A 15,376-nucleotide genomic window follows, 5' to 3' on the forward strand; every position below is an offset into this window, starting at 1 on the left:
GATGTTTCACTAAACTAATGAAAAACGGAATGAAGAAAATTGCTGTTCCCTCAGCCGGTGGCAAGGCGATGCCAGTTCTGTCCTCAGCCTCTTGCACAATGGGGAAAGCAGCTGGATTGCTGACCCGTGAGGATTCGGGAGGGAGCCAAGGAGACCAGGGCAGTGCTGCCTGGGCAGGACAGGCAGCAGGGCAGGCAATAGCTGGCACTGCCTGCGGCGCTGGCTGGAACCCCCAAACTGAGCAGACAGGTGGGACAGGAGCTGCAAAGCAGCCCTGGTGCCTTGGACGCCCTCAGAGCAGAGCGTGGGATGAGGAAGGTTTGCTGATGGCGGCTGACCATCATCCCTGACCATCACTGCTCTCCTGCCTGTCTCCGCAGGGCAGATCTCAGGCAGGGCACCCACCAGCGCTGCTGGGAGCTGCCTGCCCGTGCACCCCCAGAGCTCAGGCACGTGCCTGGGATTCCTGCGGTGCAACTGGCCGAGGCAGCTTCCAGTGCTTGGGCTTGTTTTCCTCAGGATTTCTATCCCTAAAGAGCCTTTTATGGTGCAAAAGAGTGAAATCTGGTCTTCTCCCGACATTCCACCCCCAGACAGCGGAAGGCTGGATGTTACGGTAGTTTAGCTCTACAAGGGGCTCCCCTGAGTGCCAGGAGCAAATGAAACTCAAACATCCATATACAACAGCACAGGTATGCAGAGGTAGTTGGGCATCTGCACAGCCCAGCTGCTGTGTCCTGCTAATTAGTTCCTAGAAATAATCTTACATACAGATATGTCACATCTTCCCCCAAGAAAGGACTTCTGTAGCCTCAAAGACATTTCTTTGGGTAAGGTACACACTGCCATCGAGGAGAAATACAAATCTAGAAAACTCCACCTCGCAGTTACGAGCTAGGGCAATGCTAATGACAGTACAGCCCTTTCATAAAGCACAATAATTGATTTTCACAATCTGTCTGCAATTACTCTCTGCCCTGGGTGTGGAAACTGAGGCAAGGTTCAAGGCCAAAGGAAAAGTCAGTGGCAGAGCCTAAGGACCCTCTCGAGGCAAAATTACCTATATTTACTCTCGACCCCAAAGCTGAACTGAAAGCAGGAGGAAGGAGAGCACGAATCAGATTTTCAAAAAGTAGAGAGAGCAGCTCTGCCCAGAGCCACACACACCAGGAATAAATGCTGATGGAAATGGTGAGTTACAGTTTACAGGAGCCCGAATTCTCCTCTTGCAGCGGGTCCAGCTCAGCTGCAGACAGTGCTGCAGGAATGGGACCAGGGACATCGCACTGCAGGGAAAGCAGAGCGCTCTTCCCCTGCCACAACAGCCACGCTATTGCAGGGCTTGTAAGGGGAGGACTCCCTGGAGGAAACCAGCTTTAATGTCTTATTTCCTCCAGCTCCAAGGTTTCCTTAATAGGAAATTATTCCCCAGCCACACTGAGGAGGGATGCAGTCCCGGCCAGGGCAGCGGGTGCATTCCAGCCCCTGATGGAAAACACTGCAGAGCCACTTTTGATCCAAAGTGTAAATAGTGTATAATAAAAAGAGGCTTGTGTAAACCGGCCGAGCTCTTGGGGAGCAGCTTTTGCAGCTCTAGTCTCCTTATTTACGGGCGCGTAGCACCACGGCTTCACGCTTTTCCTGGGCGCGGCAAAGCTGGTGTCAGGCTGAGCTTGCCCTGCCGGGAGGCTCTAGCAGGCCCCAGGCCACCCCAGCCTGTTATTTTTATCCTAGCTGGCCCTGCACGGCATTTCACTTGCAATCCCGCCGGTTTCTCTCCGCCGGTCTCCGAGGCAACTGGGTTTTGCTAAAAAACCAATCATGCTCCCCGCAAAACTTTGGAGCAGAAACAGCAGCTGGGAGAGTAAAGCCAGGGTTTCTCAGAGAGAAGGGATAGGGTTTGGGAACAGGCACCCTCCCCCCTGCCGTTATTTCTCATTTCTGCTTGGTGATGAAGTAACTGATAATTAAACAGCACTAAAAAGGAGCAAGGCAGGACAGACCTGGAGTCCCATCCACTACCCAGCCACTGAACAAAGCCTGCAGGGGACCAGGTTTTGATGGATAGGCAAGGTGAAACCTTGAGATCTGTCACAATCATGTTTCTCTGAGGAAGAGTTGAGGAGCGAAGTCTCTGACCCTGCCTGACAATCTCTGGTCTCTGCCAGGCTGGCTCTGAGACTGGCAGGAATGCTGTGGGAGGAGGAGCGTGTTGCCGGCACAGCTCAGACACAGGCAGGGATGTGAGCAGAAGGAGGCTTTCCCCTGCCCTTCCTGGGCAGACCCCAGAGAGCCCCTCTTTTACCTCCTCCTTCCTCCACCCCGGGAGGGATGATGGAGCAATTAGCACTTTCGTCTCCTCCTAATTTCCAATGCAGCTAATTCTGAGCCGAGCCCACCTGTCTGGTCCCAACATACCAAGTGGTGCTGGGGCAACGTGGTGCCCACGTGTCTGCCAGCACAAGGGACATTGGTGCAAGGAGAGGCTGCCACGTGCTCTCAGCAGCCCCTTGCACACTCCTCCCTCACACGCCCCTGAGACACGCATCCCCATGCATGCTGCCTCTCACCCACTGCTGGCTCTGCAGCCCTCTTCCCACCCCTGGGGACAAACCCAGCTGAGCCCTCCCCGCTTCCTCCTTTCCCAACATCCTAAAGCATCGCGGGCTGTGGGATGTGGCTGTGTGCCGCGGGATCGGGCTCAGCCATCCAGCGTGGGCTCAGCCACCTGCCCTGGCTCTGGCTGCCACCTCCCTCATGGCAGAAACACTCACTGAAAACCTGGCCAAAGGCAGCTGGGTCCTGGCGAGCAGATGGGGCTCCCCAAGGCTCCTGATTTACTGCAGTCAAACCCCACTATTTCTCATCGTGCCCTGATAATGAGGCTCCGGCAGCCTGGCACAGCACCAAGGCACTCCCCATCCCACCGGCTCCTGCTCCCCATCCTGCTGAGTGCCGGCGCCAGGCCCTGCTGTCCAGCAGCTCCCCCTGGACCAGGCTGAAGGGGGATGGGAGAGGGGGTGAGAAAGACAACAGGTCCTGAACACACCTGAGTTGCCATGAGGGCCCTCAGCCCCACTCTGCCAGCATTTAGTACAAAGAATTAAATAGAAATTGTGGAGTCACATTTGACCCCGCTGCCAATGCACAGCAAGGAGGCACACAGCATGGCTCTAGAGGGACACGTGGGATGGGGACCACCACCACCACGGGGACCTGCATGTTGGAGCCCTAAGCACCTACCTGGATGCCGCAATCTCCGACTTCTGCCGGGCAATGGCTGCGGCCCTCTGAGCCCCCTCCACGCTCCTGTCCACCTTCTGCCGGATCTTGGCGCTCTTGAGGGGTATCACACGCTTCTTCATGCCCTTGACGAGGACATTGTGGCGGTACTTGCCCTCCTCCTTCTTGCCATCAGGCAGCGTGGTGCAGCCGTAGCCATGCCGCAGGTTGTCCAGCCACTCACCCTCGTACTTCAGCCCGCTGGAGCGCTCGCTGACACCGAAGCCGGCACGCTTGTCGTTCTTCCACTCACCCATGTAGGTCTCCGTGGTGGTGGCGTCAATATCGGACTCAAAGGGGGGGTACTCCTCACCCTCGGCACCCTCGCCCAGGCTGACGGTGGAGGTGGCGTCGCTGGCAGCCGAGCTGATCCCGCTCTCGCTCTTGAGGAAGCTGACTCGGCTCTTCTGACTGGCCAGGGATGACTTGGACTCAGACTTCTTCAGCTTTCCCAGCAAGGAGCCCCTGCGGAAGAGCCCCCCCTTCTTGGGCTTGCCGGCCTCTGCCTCAGCATAGAGGCTGAGGGCAAATCCCCCGCGGGTGATGGTGGGCGAGAGGGGCAGGCTCTCGGGGTTGGCGGCGGGGGAGTCCTGCTGGGGCAGGGTGCCGTTGCTGTGCTCGCTCCGCAGGGAGGAGAGGGAGGTGCGCAGCGGGGAGCGGATCACGGAGGCCATGCCATAGGGCACGCTCTGCCGCACGCCGTAGCCATGCCGCATGCCATTGGTGAACTGGCCCTGGTACGTGCCTGCGGGAGAGAAGAGGGACAGGGTGAAAAGGCAGCTCGGCCCTGGGTAAGACAGCAAAAGAAGGCGGGCTGTGGGGTAGCACTGCACTAGAGCAGCCATACCCACCTTCACTCGAAGAGAAGAGCCCCAACTCCACCAGTGTTCACCCACACGCAAAAGCAGCAGCCCCCAGGGAGTGGAGGGCAGAGGACACAAGCCTGAGAGCTGCTGCTGGCAGGTGACAGCTCCCTGAAAAGGGGCTGGGGCGCCAGGGGACACTGGTGCAAACCCAAAGCCACGTAACAGAAGGCATCTGGATTTGCATCCAGAGCAAGGAGCAGGAGGCAGCCCCACGGGGCTGGTGTTTGGGCTGTGCTGAGAGGGTGGCAGCAGCCCCCACAGACACACGAGCTGTGGTTGCACAGCTCTCCTTGGCTCGGTGACAGTCCCTTTCAGCCCATTCTGCAGTTTGTCACTCATAGCCTGCCAGGACCAGCCCTAGACTCCTGAGTCAGGTGCCTGGCCATAGCACGGGCTGCCCTGGTACCTGCACCTGTATCTGCCTGGCCCTGATATACAGCTTCTCTGTGGTCCCAAGACCAAGGCTTGTGCCACACTGCATGAAGGAAGAGATGAGCAAAAAAGGGAGAGGAGCAGAGCAGCTCTGTGTGGGCTTCCTCCAGCTCTGCCCAAAAAAACGCCACCCTACCACACTCCCCCAGGCCCAGCTCAAGAGGGCGCACGGTGTCATATGATGGGGGACACAGACAGGATCGTGTTCACCGTGGCCAGAGATGCACCCTGGGTACAGGACCCTGCTAAGAGCCAGCAGGACCTTGGCAGTGACACCTCGAAGGACTGGGAGAAACACACCACTCCTCTCCAGGTCCCTTCCAGGTCCCTTCCAGGTCTCCATACTTGCAGGCTCCAGAAGAATGAACTGGAGACCACCACTCAGATTTTTCTCACCAGGATGTCAGGAGACTTTAAATTAGTTACACTGAAGACTCTTGCAAGAAGAGCTCCTAGGAAGGGCAGGAGGGCTGGCGGTGCAGTCTTTGCCTACAGCACCTGCATTCACATGCCAGCACAGCGCGCTGCAAGGGTCAGTACATCCCTGCTGAGCCCCATGGGATGGGATGGGATGGGATGGGATGGGATGGGATGGGATGGGATGGGATGGGCCATCTCCCCAGCTGGGCTCTCCTAGGTCTGTAGATGTGGTTGCCTCAAAAAATGGCAAATCACCCAAAACAAAAGCAGCACTCAGCTCTGCTCCTGGAATTATGGGACCTGGAATGGACCACCTCGCCCCAGACCAGCACCCTGTGGGGCGGAGGCTACTGGCAGACCCCTATCCCAGAGCACAGGTGGAGGGCACAGGTGGAGGGTGCTGGGGGAACACAAATGCTCTTGAAAAGGCCACCCCACTCCTTTACCCTCCCAGGTGCTGCTTCCTGCAAGCAAATGGCCAGCCACACTGTAGGCATTTGCACAGGCATTTGTCCTAAACTTGGTTTTCGTTAAGCAGTAACCTACAAGGAGGCACCAAATTTTGGGAGAGCAAGCACTCCCAGGGTCACGGGGAGGCTCAGCAGGGCTGGGCAGAGGCGAAAGGGGGTGACCTATCTTCAAGGCATTCATCTCCCCACTCAGACGCCGTTACTGAGACCAGGGATGACCCTTGCTCCCCAGGGAGAAAATCCAGTTCCTTCTTTGGTGATTGTGGGAGTGCATATTTTACGCTCTCCCAGGCCACTTCTGCAGCATAATCTCTCCTCCTAAGCTTCAGGTTTCGTTGAAATCCTCTTTGGACCCGCCTGTGGGGTGTTAACTTACAGTGCTGGGGGCCAGGAAAGACAAGAAGTGCCCGAGCGGGCAGCAGCTGCTGCCCTGGGGTGAGCTGCCCCCCGCCAGCCCCTGCCCATCCTGCAGCACATGGGATTTTGGGTTCCCTGCAACAGTTGCCTCCCCTGCTAAAAAAAGTCAGGCTTCAGGTAGTACAGAGCATCTGCAGGCTGTGGCCAGGAATGGGGAGCAGCCTGCCAGAACCTGAGGCTCCAGCAGGATAAACAAGGTGGGCAACGTGCGTTGGGGATTCAGGCATAAGCTGGAAGCCAAGGACCATCGTTGGGGATGCCCAGGCATTTGGGTGTGTTCCTCACCATGCTCCCAAATCCCTCTCCATAAAGTGGTGATGAGTCTTCCCCATGTCCTTCCCCACCAAGAGCCAGAGAAGCTGGTGCTCCATCCCTGCCTGCTCAGCCAAGCAGGGCTGACACACGATTGGGGTGACATTGGAGACCTCCTCCTAGGACAGAACAACCTCGCTCACAGCCAGCTGCAGCTGATAGTGCTGCTGTGTTAACCCCCTGGAAGAGGAACTCTGGAAAAGTGTTGCAGGTTTAGGGGGGCTCAGGTGCTCCTCAGGTCAAGGTCAGAGCAGCTGCTGCCCTTCAGCAAGTCCTCAGCCCCCTCCATCCCCTGAGGCAGCACCGGGGCCACCTGGATGGGAAAAGCCACGTGGCACAGTGGGTCTTCATGGGGCAGAGATGGGATGCCACTTCTCAGGGACACACACGCCTACCCTCAACACGAGGTTTCACACCAGCTCTTCAGGCTGGTCTTGGCTGCCTGATTCCAGCGCATACGGCACAAGCAACATCATCCCCCCGGCGTGTGGTGTGACCAAACCTGCCAACCCCGCTCGGCTTAATGGAGGGCACCCACACACGGTGCTGCCCACGGTTGCCTAACCAATGCAGGGGTGACCAGGCACAGGGACAGCTGCAGTTCAGTGCCCGGCTGAGGCTTTGTGCCAGGGAAGGGCCATGAACCACCCCTGGAGCAGAGCCAGAGGCTGCTGAGCATGGCTGGAGGCGCCGGTGGCCGTGCGTCGGGGCACATAAGGTTTGAGCAGAGCCAAGCCCTGGCTCACCAGCACATCCCAGCGCAGACAGTTCAAGAGAGAATGGGGCTGTGCAAACCCCCTCTGCACCACAGGCAGTCACTGAGCTGGGCTGCAACACCCCTGAGCCACCGCTACCCCCTGAATGTCAAAGCAGCCCGGGCAAGGGGGGACAGGCAGGATGCAAAGCTGCCAGCCAGGCAGCCATGTGCTCACATGTGTCTGAGGTTCTGTAAAAACATATAATCTCTGTTTAGGATAAATAATCTCTATTTAGGATGAAAATAGGACAGAGCCCCACCTCCCTGCCTCCCCAGCCCTCCCTGATACCCCAGGGCAGCACCATCACCTCCCTGATACACCCAGCCCCATCAGGGTGTGATTACTGGAGGACAGGACCCCAATAATCCTTTACTGCCTGCATTTTTTCTTGTCATAATGACAAAAAACTCCAGTTCCTCTGTGGCCCCCAGGTACACAGGTCATCACCTCTGCCTGTTCCTGACCACAGCTTGGGGGTGGCCCTGTCTGGGTATCTTCATAGGATGGGAAGGATTAAATTGTGGGATTGATGGAAATGGTATTCCAGCAGCCTTCACCTCCAAACACACTAAAAGGGCAGCAGCACCCTCTGTTTCACCCTGGCAGCAGGATGGGATGGTGCCTGGCTGCATCAAAGGCAAAAGCTCCAGCTCCTGGTGCACACCCAGCCCAGCAGTGAGAGCCCGCTGTCAGCAGCATCACATCTCCCCTTCCCAGCCTGCCTCCAAGCTTTAGTATAATTAGTGATGACTGTAAATAATACAAACAGCCAGGTAAATAATGCAAACAACTCAAATCGTATCACTGCCCTACGATCCTCTGCTGTTACCCAGATACTGTGATGACAGACGCGTTAGAAGAACTCAGTGTAAAAGGCCAGGGACATTAAATCAATGCACAGCACCACGTGCAAGACAGGCCATTGAAAACCTAGTGCTTCTTTTTGGTGCCAACAGTACTATCTGATGGGTTCTGTTGGAAAAGAAAGGCAGGAAAAAAAAAAAAAAGAGAGGGGTAAAAAAATTCACAGCATTAATTAATGGGTGAAATTCAGCCACAAAGGAGCTTTGCTACAGAGGCAGCAGACACAAGCCAGCACCATCTCAGCTCGCCCAGAGACCATTCCTGCTTCCCTGGCCACAGTCCCACAGAAGCTGCTCCTTCTGCCCTAGCCCAGGACCCTTCCCACCTCACCTTCCCTGCCCCAAGCACCCAAGGAGTTGGCGCAGCTCCCTATCACCCCATTTCATCTCTCCCAGTAAAGCACACTTCTGTATTTCTTCTTCCCCTTTCTCATGGTCTCGTGATCACTGAATGGTCTAATTGTTTCGGTGTGCAGTTAACTGACACCACTGTTTTCTCCTAGGGCACTAGAGACCAAATTGCAGTGTCAAAAGTAAGTTGGTTTTAGGCTGCTTCAATTGCAGGTGAGTTTCCTGCCCTGACGCCCCTACCCCAACATATATAAAGTTATTTGTATAGCAAAGCCTAACGTTGGGCCCGGACCCTGCACATGCACTACTATTCTGCATTAGCAGTGAGATTTTTTTTCTACAGTAAGACTTGACTGGGTCAAGCATTTGGATTCAAAAGCACAAAACTATCCTACAAATGAGGCCTTTCTTAGAGCGGAGACAAAACCTACAGGTGGAAGTCAAATAACTAGGTGTTTACTCATAGCTTAGGTTACAAAATGATGAGTTCCCTCATGCTGCACCTTCCACAGCCCCAATCACCATCCACTTTAGCCAGTGCGTCCTGTCCCCATAAAGGGCTCTGAGCTCTTTGCTGGTGACAGCAGCAGACACACATGTATATTCAGCGTGGATACCCAAGGAAATATATCACAGTGTTACTGCCTCTGCCTGGCCACACCAGGAGCTCTGAACCCCTTGGCCAATTTCAATCAACATTACAGAAGGCAAGCTTCTCAAGCCATCAGCCTCCCATAGTTTCCACAGAAATGGGTCTTTGGTACTGAGGAAAAAAGTAAACAACCCACGCAGTGCCTGGGCTAAACCATACCATGAGTCCACTTCTTATGAGACACCAAGAATCCATACATCATTTCCAAAAGCTTCACTGCAGATTTGGGCTTTATTTAGCCACCAACCTCGGCCAGCCACAAGACAAAATATACTTACATGGCTGTCTGATTTGTAAGTGTATTTTAAAGTATAAGGTTTTTATGTGTGTATGTAAATGTATATATATAAAAAGTCTATTTTAAAACATTAGAATCAACTACATCTCCCTGAAATCTGCAGGCAGCCCAACCACGACCTAAAGCTTCCAATGACCTGGCAAGAGCCGCACGTTCCCAGGGCCCTCTTCCTTGTGTGGCTGGCTTCCAGGGGGCTTGGGAATCACGTCCCCTACTCGAGGGACAGCAGATTTCCAAAGCCTTTCCAGATGTTTATCTTGGCAACCTCAACTACAACTATTAACAGGTCCAATTAGCAGCCTGACCAGATCTGGATCTTGCAGATGGTTACTGCGCCACAGGTGAGATGACAAACAGAAGCAGGTCCTACAAGTCAGTAAGATCATTCCACTCCTGTCCTCCACACATGGTGCTGGCTGCCGATCCCCACCTTGGCTTCGGATGTAGCTTTCTACACGTTCCCGTACCATCAGAGCAGCTCACGCGTTGAATGAACGGCTCAGACCAGCCAGGGCGTGATGGCCCAACGCAAGGAGCAGCCGCTGGGCACCGGGCACAGCCCTCGTGAGCCAGGTCTGGCTGGTCCCTGGAGGGCTCAGCTCAGCGCTGCCCAGGATGGCTTTGGCAGGGCACATCTTCATGGATCAGGCCTAAACTGCCAACCTCGGGTGGCACCAGGGATCAGGCAGACGGCACGTTCTTGGGTGTGGGACAACACCCCAGGGAGCTCTATGCTGACCGAAGCAGTATATATTATATATCCTTACAGGAGAAAATCTTGACTCATCTTTCCCCCACTTCTGTCGCAAGCTTTCTGTCCATGATCTAATCAAATTCAAACTCCTACGTCAAGTCTTGCCTCTCAAAATTCTCTACACCATTTACTCGAAATCGAGTTACCCTGCACACTTAGAAGATGCATTTTAGGAAGCAGCCATGCAAATCCATGGGAGACGTTGACATCTCCAGAATGAAAGTCCCAACGGCTGCTGTTGCTGACACTTACCTGATCATTGCTTGTTACTCATCAGAGCACACCTTACACACGACCTACATGTCTGTGGCCACACGTAAAGGTTCTGCAATGCATGAGTGCACATGTATGCATTAGTCTGAACTCTCCATGCCACCGTGAACCTGCACAGCTCAGCATTTAACTGTTCCATGGCCAGGGGGGAGAGGGGGGAGAAAATTTAAGGAGCTGGAGGGATGAACCAGTTCGTGTCCGTACCTACAACCTCAAAGGTCACAAAGAAAATGAGTCAACTTCAAAACTCTATTCCCAGACTTAAAGTTAGCCATGTACCTAGGCAACTCATTGAGAAACATTTATGGATCTTGAATTAGTCCATTTTTCTAATGTCTATAAATCTGATGCTTTTCATTCTGAAGATTTATACCATTACCATTACTTTTCTTTAAAAACTAACTCCATTGCCTGTCCTAGATAAATATAGATGCAATTCTGATCCATATTTTGAAGGGTATTTCTTTCAAATCACCCTCTCTATTTAGCTATCCTAAATATGGCAGCCTGGAACATTACAGTACTGAAGAGCTACAGAATTACTTGCACAGAGATTCTTGGAATGTTTCTAACCCCAAAATTGCCACTAATGCAAGAACACAATTAGACTGAGCATTTACAGAGCACAACAAATATCTGACTATGCGGTGCATTTATGTACTAGCAGGGGTTGAGAGCTTCCAAGTAATCGAAGGGATTTATTTTAGGGAAAGACGTGTGACTATGTATACTAAACGGCTTAGATGAACTCAACCAAAACAGTTCAGCAAAGCAGATGTCCAGGCAGCTCGTCAGGCGCCTACAAGAGTGTTTAATGCACAGGCAAAGCGTGCTGTGATGCCGTGGGCGGCTTGCATCCGATGTGAAAACATTCACAACTCGCTGCCCAGCGAGCGAGTGAATGGCTCGCTGCGGTCACGCACCAGCGAGGAGCTTCTGGTTTAGTTCTGCGATGAACTGCAATAACCAGTCCCTGGGGAACCAGGAGTCACAGACTACACAAATCAAGTTGGTTGGTGTTAGCTATTGATACAGACACTTGAGAGCAGCTCCTGAGGGAGAGATGGTGGGGGCAACACTCCTGCTGCTCCTCCCTCGTGTCCGCAGACGGCGAGCTGCACAGGCTGTGCCCGACAGCAGGGACCGGGGCGCACACACGCGCGTTCACGAGGCGGCTGCGCCCCAAGCCCTCCTTCTTGACTGAAGCACCTCAACGGCTCATCGTAGACCATCGTGCCCGTCCAGACCTCACTAGTGGGGACAGGATCAGGCCACCCCTTCAGCAGGGACAACACACGGCCTCTGCCATCACAGGCTGGGTATCACGCTGTTCATCACCACCCCAGCCCCTGCAGAGCCACCCTTACCTCCATCAGCGTACGTCTCGGTGCCGTAGCCGTCCTGCAGGCCGTTATTCCAGGTACCTTCGTACTTAGCTCCGCTGCTCATGCTCTGCCTCGCGCCGTACCGTCCCTTAAAGCCATGGGTCCACTCGCCTCTGTAAACCCACCGTCCTTTGGTCTCAATTCCGAGGCCGTGCCTCTTGCCTTGGGACCAGTAGCCTTCGTAGGTGTTGCCACTGGGCCACGTGTATATGCCCACCACTTCGAAGCCGTAGTTCCAGGAGCCCGAGTACTCGCCCTGGCCCTTGGGGCCGGTGCAGATGCCATGCCCGTGGGCTTTGCCCCCTTCCCAGCCCCCGCAATAGGCGCCTCCATCATCGAAATCAAACCTGCCGCCGCTCATGGTACCGTCCGGAGCCCCCTCAGCCGGGCAGCTCTCCCAGGGGCTGAGCTCCGGGGCGCGGGGGCCGCTGCCGCATCCCCGAAGGTGCCGGGTTGGGCGCCGGGAGCGGCCGCTCCTGCCTCGCCTCGCCCGGCCGAGGGACCGGGGAACGGGAGGAAAGAGAAATTGGAGGGAGGGGAGAGGGGTGGGCCGGGCCCGAGCCCCCCCCCGGGGAGGGGCAGCCGAGCCGCGCCGCTACCTGCCCCGTCGCCGCGCCCCCGCCGCGGGCATGGAGCCGAGCCCCGCGGGGAGCCGAGCCCCCGGCGGCGGAGGGAGGGGGGTCCCGAGCCCCCGGCGGCGGAGGGAGGAGGGGTCCCGAGCGGCCGCGCTCCCCCGCCCCGGCCGCTGCCCGCTCCGCTCTCCTCCCCCGCCGGGAGAAAGGTCAGCGCTGCCCTAACAAGGCCATCGGATCCCAGGAGCTGCTCCCAAAAATAACCCCCCGGAGCCCGGCCTCCGCCTCGGGGCCCTTTTATGAAGGAGGGAAGAGACACATCCCCCCGCCCCCCGCGCCCCGGGCAGGGATCCAGGCGGAGAAGCGGCTGGGAAAGTAAATCTCTGCTTAAAATAGCGCCTGGGAAGGGGGCGCGTCGCTCGCCCCACGCCGCCCGCCCGGGCGCACCGGCAGCCGCGGCGGGAGAGGAGGGGGCGGGCGGGGGGGACGGGGGGGTGGCCGGAGGCAGGTTTGCTCGCCCCGGGGTTTGAGCGGGCAGAGTTAGAACAAGGAGGAAAAGCAGAGCCGTCCCCCAGGCGCCAGGGCACGTCCCGCTCACCCCACTGCCACTTTTAAAGTGAATTTCCAGAGCTGCTTCGGGGTAGCGAGAAAACTTCACTAGTAGTTGTTCCCCTCTCTGTCCCCAACAATAAACTCGCCAAAATCTCCCTGTTTAACAGCTGGTGACATAATTTAGTGTATGTTTGGAAAAGAAAGGTGAGAGCCCACCCTTGGACAGCTGCAGACACATTACGAGCAGTGACAGCCCACCTTGCTTCGAACAATCTGTCACCAAATACAGATGGCAGAATGAAACGCCAGGTAACAGCCTAATCCAAACCCTGCCTTCTCCCAGCCACACCTGTCCCATCTCCTGAAGACACTGTCACAGCAAGACCACAGAGCGTGGCCTTCCCTGACTGCCACAGAGAAGCCCTGGGAGCTGTGGGGCGAGACCTGCTACCAGCAAGCCCTGCTCTGCCCTTCGAGGGGAGCGCCCAAGGGCTCTGGGCAAAGCTGCCACAGACAGCGAGTTTCAGACTCATGTAACAGTTTTACAACTGGGACAACCTCCTTATCGGTGTCTCTAGGAAGAGGTATAGAAAAAAACCATACAATATGTAACTGCAAGAAAAGCTAAGTATGTATATACAGCACATAAACCCCCAAATACCTGCAGGCGCAGGTGAGAAGGACCAACTGCCCACTGTAAAAGCTAATTACAAAAGGCTTCACTTTTATTCAGCCACAGGAAGGAACGGGCCCTTCTGTAAGGGGCTCCAACACAACTCAGAAGTGCCACTGGGCAAGAGCAGCCCCCTAAAGCTTTTTTTCCTTAAAAAACCACTCAGATTTTGAAATTGGCTCAAATTGGACTTTTTTTTTTTTTTTAAAGAAGGTTAAGCTTGTAGACTACTCAGGCATGCTTTCAAGGTTCTTGCTGCAGGATTCTGGAAATCTGTATTTTCTCAAAGCAAAACCAGAGGTTTTGGTTTTGTGGTTTCTGGGTAGACCACAGCATCCTAAAACGCCTTGTAGTAACAGAAGGGAAAGCGTTAAGGCAGCAGTTGCAGCTACCCATGGTCTATTTCATGGTGTTCCAGCATTTACCAGCCCAAATATGTTGTAACTGCCCTAAGAGAATGCCAAGTTCAGGACCACATAATTATTTACTTAGCAACTTCTCCTAATTACATAGCACAGTTGTGAGCTGACAGTACACTTTGTTTAAACATTAATAACTTAGGCAGATGTTGGCACTTAAGAGCTTTAGTTGACCACTAACATACCCAGATGCTCAAACTTCAGAACACACTAACGCTGTGTGTGCCCTAGGGCACCGCCCAGAGCTGGTCTTATTTCTTCATTTTGGCAGAAAAAGTCACATTCTCCCCCGAAAGGCTGAGGCGGAGCCCCCTGCACCCAGCCTGCCCGCACCCGGCCGGGGGGGGACCTCTAGTGGCCCAGCACTGCTCACCTCCCCGCCCAGTCTGCACCAGTCCGCACCACCTCCCCGCCCAGTCTGCACCAGTTCTCATCTTTCTACTCTATACTTTTTTTTGTTTTTACATTACATCCTAGATTTCAATCCTTTCTCTAACACGGTACTGAGCACTTGATGCTGCCATCCTAAACTCTGCAGGTACAGGTGTGTGGTGACTTATGAAAGAAATGGTAAAAAGCAGCGTGGCCTTGAAGGGCATTCTCAGCCCCACAACAGTGCTGTGGCTGCTGCCTGCAAGCATCTGGGAACAGTAAAGAATAATTATTTGAGAAAGTCATTCTGCACTTTGCAGCCCAGTATTGCAGAGAATAGTCACCAAACAATTGCCTTGAATTCAGAACACAGGTGGAAGAAATGCAGCTGTTTTAAGAGCAGGGAAAGGGATCCAAGTGCACTCTGCAAGAGGTAGATGACACTTCAGAACAGGCAAAACAGGTAAATTTGCATGGCCGCTTACTTCTAAGATACAAGGTATTGCCACAGGAATGAAAAAAAAACCCCAAGAGTAACACCAAAGGATTTTGCAGGGAAATGTGTTATCTCCACTTCTTCTCCAGACCTTACAGGTCAGGAAAGTTTGGGTGCTGCAAATAGTAAAGACAGCTCATCTCTCCCTCAACAAATCATATTATTTGATGGGATGCTCCTTCGCTGTACACATATTTATAAAAGATAGATTGTGCTGATGCACACAAAATATGGCAAGTTGGTTGTTGCTGAAGTAGTAAACTTCAGGAAGAATGCAAAGCCAGACAAGTCATCTAAAGTGAAAATGGTCTAGTAAAATGACTGGAGGGGAGAAGAAAAAAACCACAGTGCTCCAGATTTCCTTACTGTGCAGCTGACAACTGTTCACTCAAGTCTATGGGTCTTAATATTTGCAGGGGTATACTTGGTGTTACAGAGCAGGCTGAACAAAGCCCCAAAAAACACCAGAGTGCATAAATTAAGATCACCGAAATGAGCAAATGCTGTTTCAGCCTTCATAAAAACCACACTGAACAGAGTCCATCATCTCATTTTCCTTTGGTTAACTGAAGAAGCAATCCCCCTGAAGAAAGCAGGGTATTTCTCCTGGTGTAGACATGTCTCTAAGGCTTGTTAGACATTCAACAAAAAGTCACGCTCCCTTTACATTTTCCACTAACCAACACTACAAAGATGAGAATAAACTTTTAAAACAATCTTGCTTTGATCATCCAAGTTTCTTTTCTCATCAGGCAGCCT

At 54.0% G+C, this 15,376-nt stretch overlaps 1 protein-coding gene across 2 annotated transcripts in view; it reads right to left on the reverse strand.

Annotated features, from left to right (window-relative positions):
- JPH2 (junctophilin 2) overlaps window positions 1-12,300 on the reverse strand; it is a 32,973-nt gene extending 20,673 nt beyond the window's left edge. For both annotated transcript variants that reach the window (XR_012631437.1, XM_074888337.1), the window contains exons 1-2: window positions 11,516-12,300; window positions 3,244-4,027 (exon numbers count right to left, since the gene is read on the reverse strand). Coding sequence is in view for 1 of the 2 variants with exons in the window: in XM_074888337.1 (XP_074744438.1) it covers window positions 3,244-4,027; window positions 11,516-11,894 (1,163 nt within the window). In the remaining variant the exon portion in view is untranslated. The remainder of the gene's footprint in view (window positions 1-3,243; window positions 4,028-11,515) is intronic.
- Window positions 12,301-15,376: the final 3,076 nt, after the last annotated feature.

Source organism: Strix uralensis, chromosome 18 (genome assembly GCF_047716275.1).
Source record: "Strix uralensis isolate ZFMK-TIS-50842 chromosome 18, bStrUra1, whole genome shotgun sequence".
Taxonomy (NCBI): Eukaryota; Metazoa; Chordata; class Aves; order Strigiformes; family Strigidae; genus Strix; species Strix uralensis.